General features: G+C 46.5%; 1 protein-coding gene across 1 annotated transcript in view; it reads right to left on the minus strand.

The window, feature by feature from the left end:
* Nucleotides 1-19,635, minus strand: part of LARGE1 (LARGE xylosyl- and glucuronyltransferase 1) — a 529,052-nt gene that overhangs the window by 100,925 nt on the left and 408,492 nt on the right. The window contains 1 exon segment of the mRNA XM_024743516.1: nucleotides 15,782-15,886. Within this exon segment, the coding sequence (XP_024599284.1) occupies nucleotides 15,782-15,886 (105 nt within the window).

The following is a 19,635-nucleotide window of genomic DNA, read 5'->3' on the forward strand; positions in this document are numbered from 1 at the left end:
TTCAGTCTGTGCTGAATACATGTGGGTCCGACCGGCAAAGCTTGCCTGAGCCATTTCTCTCAGATAACTGTCTGAGCTGAGATTCCCTTACTTAGAGCAGGTCCCACAGGGCTCTGCTAACCAGTTCAGGACCGGTCTTGCCATTCTGGTTCAGATACCTCTGACCTGCTGTGGAGAAACGTCAAATATGCTGTAAGAGGAGGTTGGGCAATTGAGGGCCCAGGGCGACAAGGCGGGGGCGGGGGAGATGTCTAAGCATAAAGGTGGTTGACAGGAACAGCTCTCAAGGAGATGACTAGGAGGCGGCTCTCTCCTTTTCTATGATGTCACTCACATTTTTTTGCCAGGTTCTGTCAGTCCCAGGGAAAGCACAGGATGGTAATCCAGACAAGGACAGAGGTGCAAACAAACCACTGGAGGGGAATCCCTGCACCTCCTCCGTCTGGGTATTTATGGATGATAATCCCTTGCAATTGCTCCTCAGTCTTTTTTTAAGGTTTGTTTTATTTTAACTTTATTGAGGAAGAGTTGACACACGGCTGTATTATTTAACGTGTCCAACACGATGATCTGATATACTATATGTTGTAGAATGGTTATCAAGACAACTAATGCAACCATCGCATCACACAGGTAACACAGGTAACTCTCCAAAGAAACTGAAATCAGTATTTGGAAGAGATAGCTACACACCATGTTCACTGCAGCATTATAGCCAAGATATGGAAAAACCTACAAGTCCTTTGAGGATGAATGGATAAAGAAAAACATGAGATAGATATATATCTATAAAAGAAGATTAAGAAAATGTTTCCTCAGTATACGTATATATAATGTACACACACACACACACACACACACACACACACACACGGTGGAATACTATTCAACCTTAAAAAAACCCTGCAATCCTGCCATCTGTGACAGCATGGATGAATCTGGAGGGCATTATCCTAGGTCTTTCTTGACAGTAGCCGCCTGAGGCTAGGATTCTGGTGTCACTTAAGCATCCCCAGAGCCTAGCGTGGGGCCTGGTATTATCCACAGCTAATACTCAAAATATCTCGAGCTGAATGAATATACACAAATTCAAATAGCTAGGGAGTCCTGGAGTCTGGTGATGGTTAGGAAAACAGGACAAAGGGGATAAAGAGGAAAGGTACTCTTTCCTTTAGGACCTTTCCAAAGAAAGGTAGTAAAGTGCAAATGAGTGTCTTTATAATGCAATACTGGGAAAGATAAGGAAGCATTCCTATCTAGTAGATAGGATATCTGGTAGGTAGGAATCACCTGTATGATTTTATTTTTATTTTTTATTCAAGTATAATTGACTTACAATATTATGTTAGTTTTAGGTGTACACCTGCATGGTTTTAGAAACTATTGATGGAGGGGTCCCATATCAGAGGTTCTGATGGTTTAAGGTGAGCCCTAGACTCACAGTTTTTAAATTCTCCCCAGGTGATTTCAATGTGCAGCCATGATTCTGAAGTATGTTCTAAAGTATGATTTTGAATAATCACGTAAACCTTACATAGAATACAGTGAGAAGTGAATGAGATAAAGCATGAAAAGCACTTAGCATAGGCTTGGCACAAAGTAAACGCTCAGGGAATGTTAGCTGGTGATCTGAACACAATACTGGGCCCTCGATTCGTAGACGGCAGCAGGTTACAAGGTGGTCCACAGCTGTCTACTCCTATGTATCGGGGAAGGGGCTGGACTTACCCTCTTGGACAGATCTCAGCGACTGCTCCACCAATCTGAAGCACCGAAGCCCTGAGAGGAGACTGCAAGGTAGGCTTAAGCACAGGGCTCTGTTGCTCACTAGCTCTGTTCACTTCTGAAGTCAATTAGCCTCTCTGTGCCACCATCGGCTCCTCTAAAACAGGGATTATGTGAGCGAACGCACATGAATGTGCGAGTCAAGTCGAGATGGGGACTGTGAACTTGAGAGACCTCCAGGAAATCGGATGCCTCTTCTCATCATAAATATGCCTTCAAGGAAACTGTGCACTGAATGAATACCCGATTATTTTCTTTACGGCAGGAAGATTCAGGATCACATGTTCCCTTTCTCTCCCTTGCACTGCAAACTGAACAACACAGGTGTCAGGGTGGCTGGGACCTGAGTGAGTGACACAGAAACCAGTGACCTTGCATGGATCGGCAGAGTGGGGCAGAAACATTTTCGGGAAATGGCCACCTCTTATGTCCACTAACAGGCCAGGTCAATTCAATTAGCCCCAGAGCTGAAATGCCAGGGCCAGGTAGAGTTACCCACAGCAAGGAAAGGGTTCTGCTTTACTTAGCCACTGGTCCATCACTCATGGCTTCAAAGGTCTAGCTGGATCTTTTAGTCAGAGATCACCTGCCTATGTCAAAAAACAAACAAACAAACAAAAAAAACTGAAATTAAGTTCTGTGTTAGGTGGCTGGAGCTGCTATAGCAAAGTACCACAGACTGTGTAGTTTATGCAACAGAAATTCATTTTCTCAGAGTTCTGGAGGCTGCTCTTATAAAAGAGCTCTCACAAAACTCCCTCAGGCCTTCCACCAGGAAGACGGCTGTCTATGAACCAGGAAGTGAGCCCTCACCAGACACAGAATCTGCTGGCACCTCCAATCTGCCGGTCCCCAGAACTGTGAGGAACAAATTTCCATCATTTATAAGCCCCCAGCCTATGGTATTCTGCTATAGCAGCCTAAAAGGACTAAGACAGAATCATTATTCTCAATTCACAGAAGAGGACACTGGGGCTTGGAGAGATGGACTGACTGCCTCAAGTCCGGATGCACAAGCAGTAGGCGACAAACTCAGGAGGAGCGCCCAGTGTCCTGTTCTCCAGTTTGACAGATGCAGCCATTCTAGTTCACCTGGACAATGGCAGGTGAGGGCCAGCTCAGTGGAAAAGTTTTGGTTTCTTTTCGTGTTGTTTCCCATTATGCAGCACACAGAAGCCTTGTGATTTACTTATCAAAGAGGAAGAAAAACCACGAGACTACCAACAGAACTACCCGGAAAACAGAAAGAATCATTTATAAGGAAAATAGTTTACGCGAAAAGGTCTCTCTTAGAGGGTGAGGAGAAGTTGGGGGCAGTCTTCTTGCACTGAAGGTCAGATTCTGGAAGCCTCAAATTAAATACACATTCTCTCCCGTGAGGCCGTGCAAGGGGAAGGAGGAAGGAATGACAGAGTAACTCTTCTAGAACAGTGGCTTTGGCTCAGGAGGCAGGGCGATGGGCAGGCTTGCCATCCTTTCAGGATGCTGCTGGGAAAACTCTTTAGCAGCTCAGTATAATTAGAGGCCCCCCCAACCAAGTCCGATAAGCAGCGGGGCTTGTGCTTGGCTGCACCGTGAGGGTACTTCAGAGGACCCAGTGCCGCTGAAGGCAATGAGGTGGGTTAAGTGCCCGGGGCCTGCTGATGGGAGCTTCCGCGTAATGTTTGAACAGCCTGCTCCTCTGCGTTAGGAGATGAAAACCTGGCTCAGGGACAAGACATAAATGGAGACAATAAAAATGGCAAGAGGATGTTGGGTGAGGGTGGCTTCTCCCTAGGGCCTGGAGCAAAACTGTGCGTTGTTTAAAACCCCACCAGCCTGCTGGGTAAAGCTGAACTGCCTCTTTAGCATTCAGACCTTAGACCTACCCAGCTCCCAGCCTCACTGCTTATCCTGCATGAACCTCCCATCTATCTCCACAGCTGGGCCAGGAGTCCTAGCTACCCTGTATTGAGTGCTTCCTGTTTGTCAGGTATTTCCATTCACTTAATCTTTCCAGCAATCCTGTGAGTCTGTACTGACGCCCCTATCGTACAGATGAGGAAAGTTGGCCATAAAACCCCCCAAAATGGAAAAAAGATGAAGGGATATGCCCAAGGCCATTCTACTAGAAAGGATGGAGACAGAGTTTGGGCACTTAGGCACTCCCTGTACACTGGGCAGAGTCCATGTGGATTAAATTAAATACACAAACTATGCATTGTTCCCTGACCCTGCCAAGTATTTCCACACTTGCTGCTCTGTTGGCCTGGAACATGCACTCCACCTTCCCCACTTACAGCCCTCCTGGCTCTGACACTCTTCTCAGTACATACAAGCAGGTCTCTGCCTTAGCTCTCTGTACCATGGATGTGCCTCTCCATCACAGCAGCCAACCACATGGCATTTAATTGTCCTTAACCTCCTGATCTTTTTTTTGTGTGTGGTACACGGGCCTCTCACTGTTGTGGCCTCTCCCGTTGCGGAGCGCAGGCTCTGGATGCACAGGCCCACTGGCCAAAGCTCACAGGCCCAGCCGCTCCGCGGCACGTGGGATCCTCCCGGACTGGGGCACGAACCCGTGTCCCCTACATCGGCAGGCAGACTCTCAACCACTGCGCCACCAGGGAAGCCCAACCTCCTGATCTTTGAGTCTACGGTGGACCACCTGTAGGGGGCAGGGGGTGATGACGGTGCAAGCAGAGACTACATCTTATTTTTAATTTCTACTCCTGGTGCAGGGTCCAATGCCAGGCCAGTACCTGCTGAGGGCTTCACCTCCTGAATGTGCAACACGGTAAGAACTGGGAATACAGAATGTTTCCCACCAGCAGCTTTCCATGCTCCCTTCCATGCCCAGAAAGGAAGGAGACCAGAAGGCTGGAACTCACTTACTCATTCAACAAATATTTATTGAGAGCTTTCCATGTCCCAGATGGGGACACAGGAATAAACAAAACAGGATCCTTGCCCTCATGGAACTTGCATTTTTATGGGCAAAGTCAGGGATATGAGTTTCCTCTTGCTGCCATAACAAATTACCTTAGGATCTTAAAACATATCAATTTATTACTTCACAGTTGTATAGGTCAGAAATCTAGGGGCTGGGCTGGGCTGGGATCTCTGCTTGGACTCTCACAAGGTCAAAATCAAGGTGTCAGCCAGCTTGGCTCTTATCTGAAGTCTGGGGGGAGAATCTAGTCCAAGCTCATCACGTTGTTAGCAGAATTCAGTTCCTTGCGGTTGTAAGACTGAGCTCCCCTCTTGTTTCCTGTCAGCTGGGAGACTTTACTGGCTCCTAACGGCTACTTACATTCCTTGTCACTTTGTCCTCTCTATCTTCAAACTAGTGAAGGCACAGTGAGTCTTCCTCATGCTTCAAATCTGAATTTCCTTCTGCAATATCTGTTCTGCTTCTAGGTAGAGGAAGTTCTCTGCTTTTAAGGACTCCTGTGATTAGACTGGGCCTCTTGGATAATCCAGGATAATCTCCCTATTTTAAGGCCCGTAATTACAGCTACAAAGTCTCTTTTGCCATGTAACGTAATATAATCACAGGTTCCAGGGATTAGGGCATGGATTTCTTTGTGGGAGCAATTCTGCCTACCAAATAGGCAGCAGGGGAATAATAAAAACTTTATTTGATTTTTATATTTGATATTTTTACTTGATTTATATATTTTATAATGTTGCTGGAAAGTGCAATGAAGAATAATAAATCTGAGTGAGGGGATCGAGGGTGCTCCTTTGGATAAGATGGTCAGGGAAGCCCACCATGAGGAGATAACATCCAAGTGGGCAGAAGGAGGTAATGGGGGGAGTGGTGGTGTGGGAGGCTGGCAGAAGAGCAGTCTGGGCAGAGGGCTGAGGCCCAGGATGGGAAAGCACTGGGCAACTGTCAGGAGGCCAGCGGGGCTGAAGGAGTGCCCAAGGAAGAGCAGGGGCCACGTAACTAGAGAGTTAGCCGAGGCCAACCCAGGAAGGCTCTTTTCTCTGATGCTGTGCTTTGCCGTGATTCACTCTGGGCTGCTGGTGGTCTTTACAAACTCTAGAGCTAAGGCGGGAAAACAGGACCAGATGCATGGCTCTAAAGCATGTTAATCGAGAGCTCAGAGGGCATGGAAGGCAGAACCGATGGCATTCGGAATCTGAGCACTTGGAGAATCTGATTTGAGCATTACTAGAGTGTAGCGAGGGGGAACAGGAATGGCCCAGACATGGGCTAAGCATCTGGGGCTTGGTGAAGGCCTGCTTGATGTCTCTGACCAGGCATGATGATGCGAAAGGAACACACACATCCAGGTCCACTCCTGCTTGGGGGTCTCTGCACTTGCCCCTCTCTCTCTGCCTGGAACGCTATTATTCTAGATCTTGTAGATCAAGCCATCTTGTAGCATGGCGACAACTTCCAGTCCTCAGGTCTTTAGCTCAAATGTTATTCCCTCAGAGAACCCTTCCGTAAAAGATGGCTCTTTCTAGAAGAATCCAATTCCCTCCATACTTCCCAGCCATCACATTATGTCAGGGTTTCCCAGACTCAGAACTACTGACATTTTGGGCTGGACAATTCTTCGCTGTAGGAGACTCTCCTGTTCACTGCAGGATGTGTGGCAGCCTCCCTGGCCTTTACCCACTAAAGGCCAAGAGCATCTCCCTAGTTGTGACAACGAAAAATGTCTCTGGACATTGCCAATGTCCCCTGGGGCACCAAATCTGCCACCAACGCCCACTGATAACTGCTGTTCTATGTCACTGTCTTCAAAACAGCATCTTCCAAAATTATTTATTTCATTCGACCACAAATACTTACTCAATGTCTAGTATATGCCAGGAATGATTCTAGGTACAGGAGATAAAGCAGGAAAATTAACAGACAGAATTATTACAACCCTTGAGGAACTTATATCCTCATGGAAAGAGACAGATAGCTAAGAAGAAAATGGACAGAATGATCATAGGCCAGAAGGCGATAAACACCGTGGAGGAGGAAGAGGCAGGGTGGGGGCACGAGGCTGCAGTTTGCAGCTGGAGAGACTCACAGGGGTCGTGTCCAAGGAACAGAGGGAAGGCAGAACGACGGGCGCTGGGTGGGTGCAGGAGCTCAGGAGGAGATAGCACCAAAGGACACCAGGGCAAGACTGCTTCTCTCCCACAATGACAAGCAACCTCCCACGAAGAGGGCTCCTTTTTGTCTTGGTCAGTGGCATCCCCAGGCCAAGAAAGGTGTCTGATGAATATCTGCCTAGTGAATAGACAAATGAGTGGTCAGCTCTGGGGAGGGAGAGCTCAGCCCCAGGTGTCTTCACTGGACAAAAGACAGAGTTCCTATCAAAAGATGCTGAAGATCCACATTTGTGGGGCCCACTTTTGAACCTCAAATAGAAAAGGAAAGGGCAAGTGCTAATCTCTGATATTTATTGATCCAGACACTGTCTCAAGAACTTTTCAAATATTATCTCATTTCTTTAGCAAAGCAACCCTGTTAGGTGGGAACTCTTTTTGTCCTGACATGATAACTAAAGAAAAGATTGTTAATTGCCCAGAACCATGAAGGCAGGACTCGAACCCAGGGTAGTTCATCTCCAGAACATAAGCAATACTGTCTTTTAGAAGGAAGAATGAAATAGGAGCTCCAGAAGCACAGGGTGACGGTCAGCCGCCCTGCAGTCTCTTTTGCTACCTTTTAAGGGATGACGACACACACCCGCTGCTACATTTACTGAGCACTGACTACATGTCCAATCTTGTCCTATCATAGTAAATGTACTCTGTCATCTCATTGGCCTACAACAGTCCTTTGTGAGGCAGAAACAACAGCCGCCTCCATCTCACATGTGAATAAACCCGGGCTCAGAGAACCAGTGACGTGCAGGGAACCAGGGGTGTTAGGTCCCCAGAAGAGAAGAATGCGATGTATTGTTCACCTTCTCTCCCTCAGATATCTAAGGGGTCATCAGGCGGACGAGGGAGACTTATTCCGTATGAACCCACAAGGCAGCGCTAAGGCCAAAGGAGATTCTGGTTCAGGATATGAAGTGGACAAGCTTTGGGTAAAATCACTGAACCAGTTCCCTGTGCTCTACAGTAGGACCTTACTGTTTACCCATTCTATATATGCTGGTTGCCACCTACTAATCCCAAACTCCCAATCCATCCCTCCCGCAGCTCCCCCAGGACAGGAAGCACTCTTATTAGTTGACATCAACCTCCAGGGAGATCTTGGGCACATCACGGCTTTGCGTGTGAGTCAGCCCGTTGAACACCTGCAACGCCTTGGATTCATGACTCTTAATGGGGATAGAACCCCTTTCCGGGACAGGCTGGCACAATGAAGAGTATTCCTGCATCCTGCTTGGGTCCCACTGGACACGCATGTTATACTTGTGTATAACTGTCGTAACTATCTGAGTCTGAAACTAGTACTATTTCCAAAACAGAGTGCTTTTCTGGGGCATCATTTAACAGACACTGAACTTGGAATACAAGCAAAGATGGTTATTTCCTGCTGCCTGAAGAGTTGTTCACTAGATTGGAAAACTTCTCACAGATGGCAAACCCCGCTCACGGAACCTGGACCGCCAGTGTCCCATTAGAACCATCTTGCTTTGTAGCTGCCACACTGAAGACAGCTCTCTCCCGAGCACAGGCATACAAGCATCTAGTACTTCATTAACTTCATTATGTCTTTGACTATAGCCAAGCCTGAGCAATTACACATTGCAGTCAATATTATTTTATAGTAAATGAACTTCCTTTTTTTCTTTATATCATAGCTAGGGAACTGTATTGATTTTTTTGACATTATATTTGTAGACCATGTAATATAGGTAATCTTTGGATTTTATTCCAGGATTGTAAAAGAGGCACTCAAGACATTTGTTACAAAAAAAACGGGGCAAGGCCACTGGCTGAAAGAACAGAACGCATTTTCATTATTTTTGCAGTTGACCCTAAGTTGAAAACTAAAATCAAGTCAAATAAAAGGCCACAAAGATTGGCCTAACTCCAATAACACTCGCCAGAGATAAATATTAAGTCTGTGCTTTAGGCTCAATAAATCTACTACAGGAGTACGGAATTGGGAACCTTTGGCTGAACAGTCATTCCTGGAGCTTTTCAGTTGAACTCAAGTTCAACTGGAGCTTGATGTGCAAATGGCCATGCAAGTCTGACCTAGGAGGCTGGTGTACATCAGAACATGTAGGGAGCATGTTTACAATAGTGGTTACCTGGCCTCATCTTTAAAGATTCAGATTCAGTCTCTCCAGGTTAGGGCCTGGAAAGTAACATCTTAAATAGGCATTTTAAGTGATTCAGAAAAGTAGGTGGAAGTGTCCAGGTGGAGGTGTGAGCCTCTGATAGTTTGATAAGAGCCAGAACGTGTCATCTGAATTAGAATGTCACCCTTGAAGACAGAAATTGGGGCTATCTAGAGGCGACCCACCAATCAGTATGGTGAGAGGTTTAAAGCCGTCTCACACCCCATTCCTTCCCATGGAAAGTTCTGGAGGGCTGCTAGCTGGTGACTGGCTTCAGATATGTAACGACACAGAGGATGTTGATTAAGAAGGTACAATTTCATGGTGCCTACGCCCTTATAGTAGAAAAATGAATGCGAACCTGCAGAACAAAAGACAGTAAACATTTCTATTAAGTGTGGTGTCAGGTGAACCGTTCCTTGAACCGCAAGCATCTTTCATAGGGATTATTCTACAAACTCCATTTAAATACTTCTACACCAAGGGCTTGGGATACAGAGCTCAAAAAGTGATCACCTCTGTCCTCCGAGTTCACAGAGGTAGGGGCGGTTGTTTACAAACTTGTTTCCATAGTTCTACGATCAAGTAAGAGTGGGGAATGCTGGTGGGTTTAACAGCTTTACTTCTGGACTTTCCAGCATCTCTAATATGCCAACATGAAATGTGAATCTCCAAGGGAGGGATGCAATATGCAGATTTCTCAACCTTAGCTGTCCACGGTTCACAGTTTCTGAACACATGCTACCATCACCTGCAATATCTCCTAGAATTAGTCTAGAAAATGCTGGTCCAGGGTTATTGCAGGGCTGATGTTCAACTCTGAATGTCAATCAGGCTAGAGGCTCAAGTCACACTGAATTTATTTACAGATAAGCAAACTCTCCTCTACTAGATAATCATCTTTTTTTAAGAAATAAATTTATTTATTTATTTTGGCTGTGTTGGGTCTTCGCTGCTGTGAGTGGGCTTTCTCTAGTTGCGGCGAGTGGGGGCATCTCTTGTTGCAGAGCATGGGCTCTAGCCGCACAGGCTTCAGTAGTTGTGGCACGCGGGCTCAGTAGTTGTGGCTCGTGGGCTCCGGAGCGCAGGCTCAGTAGTTGTGGCTCGTGGGCTCCGGAGCGCAGGCTCAGTAGTTGTGGCGCATGGGCTTAGTTGCTCCATGGCATGTGGGATCTTCCCGGACCAGGGATCGACCCTGTGTCCCCTGCATTGGCGGGGGGATTCTTAACCACTGGGCCACCAGGGAAGCCCAACTGGTATCACATTTTAAAAAATCATTTTCTGCCCTAAATAACAGGCACTCAGTAGCATGTGCTGAAGGAAGAAACTACATTTAAATCTGATTTCTCTGGATGTATTTATTACAGACACAAATCATCCAATCCCAATATTCCTTCAGAGCATGAAGAGATCTTGGTTCTTGACCCAAGAGACAAAGAGGGCTCAGGGAAATGAAAAGACTTGCCTAGGGCTGCAGAATCCCAGGTGCCAGAGGGAGAGCAGAGGGTGGCCCTACATCCCACACTGCCAGTTGTCCCACTAAAGCTCTTTCTTTAACAGCTGTTGAGCAAGTTGTCAAATGTTGGCTCCTTCGATGGCCGCCATGGAATTCGCCACGGTGTCTGACTTTACCACGAATTTCCTTCCCTTTACTTCTTCACAGCCCAGTTTGCTCCAACCTCAGAGATGAGTCAGTCCTTGAATGTCCCAATTTTGTTGTTCTGTAGATAAGGATTCCTAGAGAAATTCTTCCTCCCCCCCTGGAGAGCCAGGCCTCCATCTGCCTGTCTCTGGCCTAATTTGGGGACTGAAAGGAACAGGATGCATTTTACTTTTAAATTGTTCCTGAAAGTACATCTTCTGGTTAATATTATATCCTTAATATGTCTCAGGGAGGACACATCCTCTCTGTGAGTAACGTCTAGGATCCTGTGCGGACAAGCCTCCTGTAAACTTGCCATCTTCTTTCTACTCGCCTGCCTTCCCCGGTCCCTTCTCCAATCACCTGCTACTTTGAGCTCTCTTTTCCTTTCTGTTCTTTGCTGGTGTTTGTTTTGAAGATACTCACTCTCAGCATGTGAACTGGAGTGGGTTGAATCTTTATGAGACTATCATAATCTTGGTTTCATCTGTTTGTTTTTTAAAGTCCTGCAGACAGCTGCTTGCACCTAGGAGATGATGAACTGACAGAATGGTCGGGAATGGACACATCTCTGCGCGAGGATACGGGAGTTCTCCTTTATTCCACCTGAATGGCTGTAGCAAGGACCCTGAGCGGCGGCTGTCTGGACATCCACAGCTGCTGTGGTTTAGCAGCTCCCTTCATACGGAATTAAGTTGTAAACCGCTCCAGGAAGAAGGGAGCCGGATGAGTGGGAGAGGTGGGCAGATCTTCCCTCATCTTTTAGGATCCTGGGGGCTTTGTGCAAGCAGACTGGGAAAGAAAAACAAAGAGGAAGGGAAACTGGCTGGCTCTTCGAAGGCGAGTGTCTAGCATACAAGACAATTCTAGGAATTAACAAAGATGACGCATGGTAAGGTGCCTTGTAGGATGCCTGGTGAATGCAGCTGTATCTGATAAATGTGGCTGAACCTGAATTACTTGAAAACAGATGCTAGGCTGTGGTCAGGAGGAGAAAGAAAAACAACCACCAACTTCCAAAAGCACTTGGGTTGACCAGCTCCCCTGTAACTATACCACCACCTTGGAGCCGCACAGCGGGCTCTGGGATAGGACTATCATTCTCAGATCACAGAGGAGGAACCTAAGGCTTGGAGAGCTTGAGCAGCTTTCCAAAGGCACAAAGTTGAAAAGCATCAAGGTCAAGTCTTAAAGGCAGATCTTCCAGCTCCAACGTTTTATGCATTTTCTGGGGCTTTTCAAAGTAGAATCGGCTGATATACAAACTAACATTGTCATTTTTTTTTCTAAAATGATATGAAAAGTTAACCTTTTCTAGTTAGTGGAGAGATTAAAAACTGCATTATATTTGGGGAAAAGCAAGAAAATGTACTGGTTCTTTCTGACCCGAGAGCTTAGGAGACCTCAGCAAACCCTAGGGAACCAGGTAACCACCATTTTTAAAGCAGGTGGATCCCATTCCCTGATGAAAGAAGTGGCAGAAAAATGCAACAGGACACAGGCTAAGTTCATTAAACAAGTTACCTCATTAACCCTCACACACTAGGTGGTGTTGTTATTTATCCTGTTTTATAAGGGAGAGAACTAAGGTTCAAGGAGGTGAAGCAACTTGGCCAAGCTCCCAGAGAATAAACGGCTGAATTCCAGCCTAACCAGACCTGTCTTGGCTTCCCAGCACCAAGTTGAAGGCTCAGCACGGGGCTCGGCTGAAGATACCCCGTCTGGAGGCTTGAGATGCGCTGGGATTCAGGGGAGCAGGTTCTCTCCAGTGGAGTTCTGACAATTTCCATTAGAATCTGAGTGTCTGGATGACTCATCCGCTGATGTGTGGCACAGTCCTCAGTCTTAAAATAACAAATCCCCATCATGAAAGTCAATGCATTTTGATGTCGCAGAAATCCTTTTCTAATGATCACTTGGTGTCACTGGCTTATTTAAATGGACGCATCACTTCTAACAGGGCTTTTTCCCACCTGCTCTGCCCTCTTAGAAGCAGCAAGAAGGGAAGCAACTCACTGCCTTGGTATATCAAGTAGGGGCTGCAGAGGGTTTAGGTACCTGTCTGTCTCCTGAAGGAGGGGACATGCCATTTTGGTCATAATAAATTCCCCAGTGTGCTACATTGTTCTTCCTCCTGCAAACCCAGATTGATGACCGGTGGTTTTTGTTTGATGCAGATAACCATGACCCCGATGCTGTGTCCTAGAGGCACTGCAGTTTATCTCCACGTGACATTTTCTATTATTCTATGCTGTGGAAGGCAGGAACTAAACACACACCAGGGCTTACCTGAGATGCCCCTTCTCCCACCTGATAAGCATGGGTGTCCCGAGCTTTAGGAAAGCCGGGAGTGAATGTGTGGAAACCCAGGCCCAGGAGATCAACATGAGGTGACCAATTGCTGAGCAGAAGCAGCATGGGGAGCCCTCTCATTGGCCCACTGTGGGCTCCTAAAGGGTCCGGCCTCAAATGCGCTGAGAACACAGTTCCTGGGGAAGCTTGCAGGAAGGGGTCATGGGGTGCCACGTTTTATCAGAGCAGACCCTTGGACCTGCTCCAGAAATATCCTGGAGGCTTCCTTTAGGGCAGAATCCTGGACCCCTCCCCAGACCTTTCAAGAGTCTACTTTTTTTTTTTTTTTTTTTTTTTAAGAGTCTACTTTTAAAAAAAGTATTCTTGATAGAATAGAAGCCACTAAAGTTCAAGCTAGGAAGGTTAGCAGTTAACAGCAGGCTCCTTACTTATCAGACGACATACTTTCACTCTCCAAGCTTGAGTCTCCTGGGTATAAAACAGAGATAAGAATAGCCCCTGCTTCATGAGGTTAGCGTGAGGATCGGATGAGATGAACACCTAGCACCAGGGACAGCACCTGGTCAATACTTAGCTGGGATGCAGAGGCTTACCCATTATTAAAACACCGAAATATCTCTAAATCAGCTAAGAAAAGCTGCTGCTCTGAGCCCCTTTGGGCTCCCTCCCTGAACCTGGCCCCTCTCAGGGACTCCCCAGAATTTCCCAGCATCCAGCAACTCACGGGTGAATGCCCAGCACAGCCTCCAGGATGCAGCCTGGGTCTGTGAAGGGCTGGTGGTTACCATTCTTCCATTGCAACCCCTGCAGGCTGTGATACCTGGTAGGTGTTACATCCCGTGAGCCATGCCTGGACGTTCTGGCAAACGTTGGCTAAAGGAATGTCCCTCCAGTTCAAAGGACAGCTTTCAATGAAGGCCTCCCTAACCTCTGGCTGCCCAGGACACTGACCCTGGACCTTTCTTTCCTTGTCTTATTCCAGCTTTGACCCCGCTCTGACCTGATCTCGGAACTTTCACTTCTGGAAGCTTGACTCTCAGCCTTTTTCCTGTGGCCTCTGGGGCTCCGTGTTTGCACCCGACCTCTCAGGAATCGGACCCTCAGCTCTCAGAGTTGAGTCTGGCTCTTCCCACTACAGACTGACCTTAGTGTCCAGGACAGGCTACCACCTATCACCTTCAGGTGGCGCCATCCCCAGACCCCTGCCCCAACTCAGTATAGCTGGTCCCAGATGCCAAGTCCCAGCCCTTCTTGGCCTGACCTACCCTACTGCCCCCTGAGCTCCAAGTTCCAGTTCCAGGTAGTGGCAAAGAGGATGGAGGGGAAGAGGCAGAATTCAGAGGCATTTCATAGGTAGACAGTGGCAGGACGTGGGCCTAAGGAGAGGGAGGTTGCTCTAGTTTCATCCTTTATAAGCTCCACGAGGTCATGGGCTGTGTCTGGTGTATTAGCATGGGGCCTATTGCACAGTAAGCATTAGACAGACAAGAGCTGCACAAAGAATGAATGAATGAATGATTGAATGATGCTGTTAACAGAGACAGAAAGAAAAGAGGAGGTGCACATTTTGGGTTAGCAGCAAGGTAGAAAATGGAGTTGATTTCAGACACATGGTGTTTAGGGGCTGTGGTATCCCTAAGTACCAATTACCAAATATTTCTGCCTTTTCTTCTTCCAGGCACATGGTTGGGTTGCACTTGGCCACACTACTTGAAGGTGAGCACGACCGCACGATTGCTTTGCTTTAGCCAATTTCATGTTAGCAGAAATTATGTCATTTCCTCGAAAAGACACATGCACCCCGATGTGCACTGTGGCACTATTTACAATAGCCGAGACATGGGAGCAACGTAAATGCCCCTTGACAGATGAATGGATAAAGATGTGGTACGTATATACAATGGAATACTACTCGGCCGTAAAAAAGGGATGAAATAATGCCATTTGCAGCAACATGGATGGACCTAGAGATGATCATACTAAGTAAGCCAGACAGAAAAAGACGAATATCATATGATATCACTTATATGTGGAATCTAAAAAAAAAGGATACAAATGAACTTACATACAAGACAGAAATAGACCTAGAGACAGAAAACAAACTTGTGGTTACCAAAGTGGAAAGGGAGGGGAGGGATAAATTAGGAGTTTGGGATTAACATATACACACTACTATATATAAAACAGATAACCAACAAGGACCTACTGTATAGCCCAGGGAACGATATTCAATATTTTCTAATAACCCATGAGGGAAAAGAATCTGAAACAAAAAGATATGTATGCACGTATAACTGAATCAGTGCTGTACACCTGAAACTAACACAACACTGTAAATCAACGATACTTCAATTATACAAAAAAGGGGAAAAAACAAAACAAAATAAAACAGAAATTATGTCGCTTCTGACAAGAAACTTTGAGTCAATACACATCAGCAAATTTGCTCCCCATACAAAGATGAATCTTGAATGCTGAGGATGAACACAGACCCTGCACCCCTAGTGCACACGATGACCTCTAGTCTCTATTAACAGAGCCAAGGAACCTACAGGTCACACTCGTAAAGCTGTCCTGCTGGATCCGGGGCTGACGGTCAGTCCGGAGAGGGGCTTTTTGGTGAGAATGCCACAGACTGCCACGGCCCAGTAGCGACTTTGCCTGTAGCTACAGCCCTAAGCAAGAACCAGGAGGGCAACGCCTTATGTACCGTCCAGTGCAGAACTCAGGCAACCAGGTGGCCTTCTCCTGTGCTTTGGCCCACCTCCTGTCCCACAGCCAGCAAGCCACCCTCATGATTTACCTGTGTTGTAGCCCCTTCCGAGGGCAGGCCAAGGGCGGTGATTTTTCCACAGGTTTCCGAGGTACCAATCACTCTGGTTCTCTACCAGGCCCAGGACCTGTTGACCTGTGAAGTACAGAGAATGCAAAGGTCTTAAAAGAAGCCAAGCCACGTGGGACAGTGAGTACGGAACGGCAGATACAACAATGGCAAATCATCGTAACACAGGTTTTGTTATTGGGAGCTTTTGTGAGGTGCCAAACTCTTATCTAAGTGCTTCACTTGTATTAATATGTTTAATTCTCACACTTAGGCAGCCCAGCCGTTTTCATTATCCCTATTTTATAGAAAAGAAATGGAGGCCGCCCAGAGTACTTAATTAACTTGCCCAAGGTCATCCAGTTAATCTGTGACAAAGCCAGAATCCCAAACTATTCATCCGTCCATCTGTCCATCTATCCCTTAACTCAAGTGAACACATATTTATTTACTGACATACTCTTCTTCAAATGTTCCAGTTCACTATTTCCCAATGTATATTAATTTACTGGCTTTTGAGGCAGGAGTTGAGATAATTTCCTCACTCAGAGAGGAAGAAAGGACCCTTGGTTAATGAGAAGGGAGCCCCCAGAGAAGAGCCACATTCTTGCAGCATTTTTACTCTCACATCCACTTTGTCTTTTGTCAACAAGCATCACGTCAAGGCAGGCGTGTCTTCTAGAGGAACAATCGCTTCTCTGTCCCCAGAGCTCGGCTTTGACATGGGCCTCACCCTCTACTGTACTGAGGCCAACATCAAAGGCGAGTCAGGTCTCTCCATCAATTTCTTAGCAGCTTTAGCACCTCAGGTGAGTCCTCCACTCACCCCAATTTCTTAGAGTGTTAATGTTTCTGGACTCAGGTCTTCTAGGTGGGGCAGGCAGCCATCAGAATCAACTATCTGCTATTAGACAACCCTATCATGCCATGTGCAGAAGGTATTCCCTTGCAACTACTAGCAACAGCACTTTACAAACTAGGAAAACTGAGGACCGTGATTTGTATAACTTGCGTATCCTGGAGCCAGGATATGAATCTATAGTTATCTGACATCCAGATTCTTTCCACTGTCTCTGCATCACTGCTTACCTTTACAACAAACGTTTGAGGCGGAAATTGTAAGTCCACATTTTACAGGATGAGATACTGAGACTCAGAAATGTAAGTAACTTGCTAAAGGTCACAGGACTAATGGGCACTGTCTTCCACAGCTAACTGATGTCTTCTGGAGCTAAAATCCTTATATTGTCTGAGAAGTAAAGCCCTTTCTGACCAAATGAAAGCCTAGCGGCCGGTGAAGAAAACACAACGGTTCTCCTGGAATACCATGCTGGGCGACATAGAACCTCTTTGGTGTGATGACAGCTCCCTGAAATCATGGTGTGTGGGTCTGGTGTAATTTATTTGATCAATTTATCGAGCTCCCATCTAAATCACTGCCCCAGCACAAATACATAAATTAGCGGTGTAGGAAAAATACTACCTCCCACTGTTGTGTCACTGTATATAATCACAACCAAAACGTGTACAATCCCTCAGAAAAACAGGTCACCAATTCAGAAAGTGCAAGAGCTAATCAATTCCACATGCAACAAGCTTGGGACGTTCGTGCAAAACAGATCTGAAAGGCGCGGTGCCCTCAGCCGAGAAAGCTGTGTGCTGAGTCTTGATGCTGTAACCTTGTCAGAGAGCCTGTTTAATAACCTCACTCCGAGGCTGGGACTCAAAGGGCATGTGGGGTCCTTGGGGGAGCTGGTTCATTATTACTAATGACCCTTGGTTGGCGCCACCATGGTTTTTTTTGGCATGATGAAATAAGGGTGTCATGCTCAGAACCGATAAAGGGGAATGATTCACTGAGTTTAGGGTGGCCATCTGAATTTCAGGAGAGGTAATCTTCAGCTATCTGAAAGTCCAAACTCCACTTTCAGACATGCCATGAATTGTATTCTGCCTCGACCTGCTCTTCAGATGAATTTTCTAACAGCCACACGAAAATGCATAGCTTTACTGCTTGTGTCCTCATCTCCACGTCTTGCTCATACAGCTCCCGCCAGCCTTGCCCCCTGCCGCTCCCTACCAGTAATCCTTTCAGGCCCATCTCTAGCAAGCAGCAGACTGTGAATTCCCGCATTAGATGGGGGACATCTCGACTTAGCGCTTCCTCCCGGTATTTTTGCCATCGGCTGACTTATGTCCTGTCAAGGACAGAATGGGTGATGTTCAAGCACACATGCTTCATCTGTAAATGTCCACCTCTCCATTTGTTCAAGAGCAAGGACTGCATAATATCTAACACACTAATAGGCATGAATAAATGTCTGCTAAATAAATGACATCTGGTGCGTAAATCTCTCCTGAATGGAAACCACTTATGTTACTGTATTAGTGTCCCCACATTTCTGAGGTTGCAAAGCATTTCATCCTCTCCCCACTCGCCAACATCAACATATTCTCTCACTCAGCTCTGGGAACTCTGGCGTCTTCCTCAGTTGCATGGAAAACTGCAAAGATGGGGTGGCGGCACCTGAGAGCATCTTTTATATGGGTTGCTCTACTGGAGCCTTCAACTCAAGGGCTTCATCTTCAGAGAAGGAGTAATTTGCATGGTTAACCTCAAGCCATGTTATCTCAAAGGATAACATCCAAATTCTCCTTCTGTCACTCTGCACCTGGGCTGCATATACTTTGATGGTGGCAAGTGGCCCTTTCACATATGCCCGTCCTCTTGAAGGTTAAGAAAACAAAATCCTTAATTAGCAACATGATAGCTGTAATTTTAATATCCACTGGTTGAGAAGGCAAAATAATAAACAGCTACTAAGATTTCATTTTGCTTATTTAGATGAATTCATTAGCTGCTTTGTCAATGATTAAAGCGACAGCTGGGCTTTGCAAGTGGGCTTGTGAATTCCCTGGGCTAACTGCCTTCACCCCTGCAGAGGTCTGTGTCCGTGGACCGGAAACCATGTGCAGCAGTGTAGCCAGAGGGGAAGGCTGGGGCCAGGCTGCCTGGTTCCTATTTCTAGCTCTGCCACTTTTTAGCTGTGTAGCCTTGAAGAAATTACTTAACCTCTCTGTGCCCTAGTATCTAACTGCTGTGACTTCACATGTTTAAATGACTTCATATGTGTTAAGGGCTAACCACAGGGGCTGGGGCACATTGAAAACTATATAAGTAATAGCTCTTCTTAAATATCATCATTCAAGCTCATCGGTCAGCTTCTGAAAGACAGTGAGCCCATCCAAATGGTTTTCTTTTTGAAGGCCCTCTAGCACAACAATTAAGTCCTTCTAGAAGTTTGTTTCTTTAAGTGTGGTCTGAGGACCAACTGCTACATAAACACCTGGGCTTCTTGTTAAAAGTGCAGATTCCCAGGCCTCAACGGTGAAGTTAACTGTGACCGGAAGGCTGCTTCCCTCTACATCTTTCGTTTTGTGAAGGAGGGATTTCCCGGCTTCTTACCCCAATCCTTCCTCTTCCCCAAGGGCAAGGAAGGATCTACCTGACCTGGTGAGTTTCAGAGAGGACCGAGCTCAGGTGGCCTAGCTATTCCTTCATCTTCCTCCTAGGAGCCAGTGTGCCAGCAGAGCTCCACCTTGGATCAGTTGTACAGGGCAGGTCCCCTCCGGATGAGGCTGCAGTCGCCCCACACTTCCTGTGACAGGGTGGGCGATTCCAGCTCCGGGGTTGGTATTACGAATATCCACCGTAGATGCACATCTAAGTCAAAACCTCCAATTTTAACTTTTATCAGCAAAATAAGGTGACATTTTGCTCTCCTTTGTCTTATCTCTCAGGATCTGGGAGTATGGGGGTAATATCACATACTAAT

The sequence above is a fragment of the Neophocaena asiaeorientalis genome, unplaced genomic scaffold (assembly GCF_003031525.2).
Source record: "Neophocaena asiaeorientalis asiaeorientalis breed wild unplaced genomic scaffold, Neophocaena_asiaeorientalis_V1.1 scaffold332, whole genome shotgun sequence".
Classification (NCBI taxonomy): Eukaryota; Metazoa; Chordata; class Mammalia; order Artiodactyla; family Phocoenidae; genus Neophocaena; species Neophocaena asiaeorientalis.